Here is a 2350-nt window from a genome sequence, read left to right as displayed (position 1 = left end):
GTGCCTTGCTGACATTAAATGGGAAGGATTCTCTGCAGAGATCATGAGGGCTGGACGCAAAATGGGGGGGAAATCTGGTAACAGCATAGTCCATATTACTTGTGCTTAGAATTATGTCAGAGTACACTGGTATACAGGGCAGAGAAATGTACTATCAAACTAAGGAAAAAAGAAGAAAATACAATTAAGTAAATAACAAAATACAGTTATAATCTGTTACTCAAGTAATTCAGGTGGAACACAGAAATTAATCATTCTTGTTTAACCTTTTCTGCTAATTGGTGTGAATTAGTTTATCCAGTCAGGTTTTTTCTCATTGAGATTAAAATACTGGAAATAAAACACCAAGACAATGAGCTTCATGGTAAGTGGATTCAATCATGGACTTATCTTGTGTAAGGTCATGAAATTGAGAGGGATCAAAAGAACCTTACTCAGACTACAAATAAACATGAGACAAAGATCTTGTTTATCAGGACATAGTCATCATAGTTAAGATTACAATGAATATTTTAAGCTTTCCACATCAAGGACTACCAACATCAGTAAATAACAAATGCACATGCATTATCCAGGATCCATTAAAATCTCCATCTGTCCCACAGAAGATCTGTGCTATTTCTCAAACATTGTGCTGTCTGGCTCAGTTACATGCCAGCACTGCAGGGAAAGGAGAAATTCAAGCAAGTCCAAAATATATTTGTGAAAAGAAAGTGTGACTAGAAATGTCTGAAAGAGGAAAAGGTTCAGAGGAGAAGTGAGTTGCTCCTTTGCTTTTTTTGCTTTTTTTTTTGCATTTTTTCTCCCTGTGTACCAAAGTACCTTTCCTCATGGTATTGATGCCGCTCAAATTCCCATGTCCTGTTAGGAGAATAGTCCCATTCAACTTCCACTGCAGCAATGTAGTAAATCTTTTCATGCAAATACGTAGATACATCTTCTTTCCCCCTGTGGCATTTTTTCACTTTGTAGTTCTGTTTCATGCCCCCAGTGTAGTGGTCTGCTGTCAGGCAGGACACTTCAAAAATTCCTAGGGGTCATATAAGAAACAAAGACTTGAGGAGACTGGGACACATATTATTATTAGGGCCAAAATCTTTGTGCAGTATGGCTACTTGTAGTAATAAAATTCAGCATACAGAGGGAGCTAGAAAAATCAAGAATTTAGCATTAACCTATGTCCTTACAGTTTGGTACCCTTCAAACACAGCTGTACACAGTTTTAGCACCAGAATCAATATACCAGCTACTTAAAGATTGTCTCTATGCACAGAGCATGCATAGGTAACAATTTCTGCATTAGTAACAGGATTTTTAAAGAAGACAGTTACCTTCAGAATCAGGCTTCATAATAGCTGTAAGAACTGCATGTGGAAACAGATTTGCTGTATCCCTTCTTGTTCCTTTAGTTACAAATGTGTTTTCTGAGAAGTATATCCCATGGACATCAACTTCTGAACCCAAGCCCATCAAATGCCAGGAAACAACACTTCCTTTACACATCTCAAGACCAGGCTGATTTCCATACATATAACCATTAATGGCTATAGAAGATTTGAGGAAACAAAAACCACCTTGATTAATATATTACTTAATTCTGCAATAGAGATTAATTAATAAACACTTCAGATATAATGTCATGCCTTAGACTGTCAGAAATATCAATTATAAAATACTTTGTCACATCAACAAAACTAAAGAATCAATTCAAGCAAAGCAACTTTTAAACCCCAGTGTTTAAAAATAATTTCTAACTGTTTCCTTTTTCAATGTCTACAACGCATATTGCTACCTTGGCCAACTGGAAGTTTCCCTGCTTTCTACTCGTCATGTATACAGGATGCATAAAGGATCCAGATTTATACCCTGCAGCACCCTCCAGCTGTACAGTGGAGGCAAACAGAAGGGTTTTTTTGTTTGAGTTACTAACCCTTTCTAGATAGTCCTTTGCAAAATTTTCAAATCCTGGGCTTCAGGTACCACTGAATGCTCAGCACCAAGAGTCTCTAAACAGGAATGGCCCTGAGGTGAAATCTTTTCAAAATGCATAAAACAAATATGCTTAAAGATTAGGACTTACTGGCAGGGTTAGGGCCTGAGGGTAAAAATGTATTTTTCATGTGAAACTTGAAAAACATTTCTGCAGTACTAAAACACAATCAGTTCTGCACTCTATTAAAGAAGCAGAGAGCCATTCTGAGGTGAAGTCCAGCTGGCAGATCGAGGGAGGGGATCCCCGCCCTCTACTCAGCACTGCTGAGGCCACACCTGCAGGACTATGCTGAGTTCTGGGCTCCCCAGTATAGAAGACATCAACACACTGGAGAGAGGGCAACAAAGGGCCACAAGG

The 2350-nt window shown here is 38.3% G+C and overlaps 1 protein-coding gene across 5 annotated transcripts in view; it reads right to left on the bottom strand.

Annotated features, from left to right (window-relative positions):
- CP (ceruloplasmin) overlaps positions 1-2350 on the bottom strand; it is a 33273-nt gene that overhangs the window by 17980 nt on the left and 12943 nt on the right. For all 5 annotated transcript variants that reach the window (XM_085588118.1, XM_085588120.1, XM_085588119.1 and 2 more), the window contains 2 exons: positions 1332-1544; positions 823-1030 (listed from right to left, as the gene is read on the bottom strand). In XM_085588118.1, coding sequence (XP_085444244.1) covers positions 823-1030; positions 1332-1544 — 421 coding nt within the window. The remainder of the gene's footprint in view (positions 1-822; positions 1031-1331; positions 1545-2350) is intronic.

This window comes from Lonchura striata, chromosome 9, assembly GCF_050655825.1.
Source record: "Lonchura striata isolate lonStrDom1 chromosome 9, ASM5065582v1, whole genome shotgun sequence".
NCBI lineage: Eukaryota > Metazoa > Chordata > Aves > Passeriformes > Estrildidae > Lonchura > Lonchura striata.
This window is presented reverse-complemented; position numbering and strand designations above follow the sequence as displayed.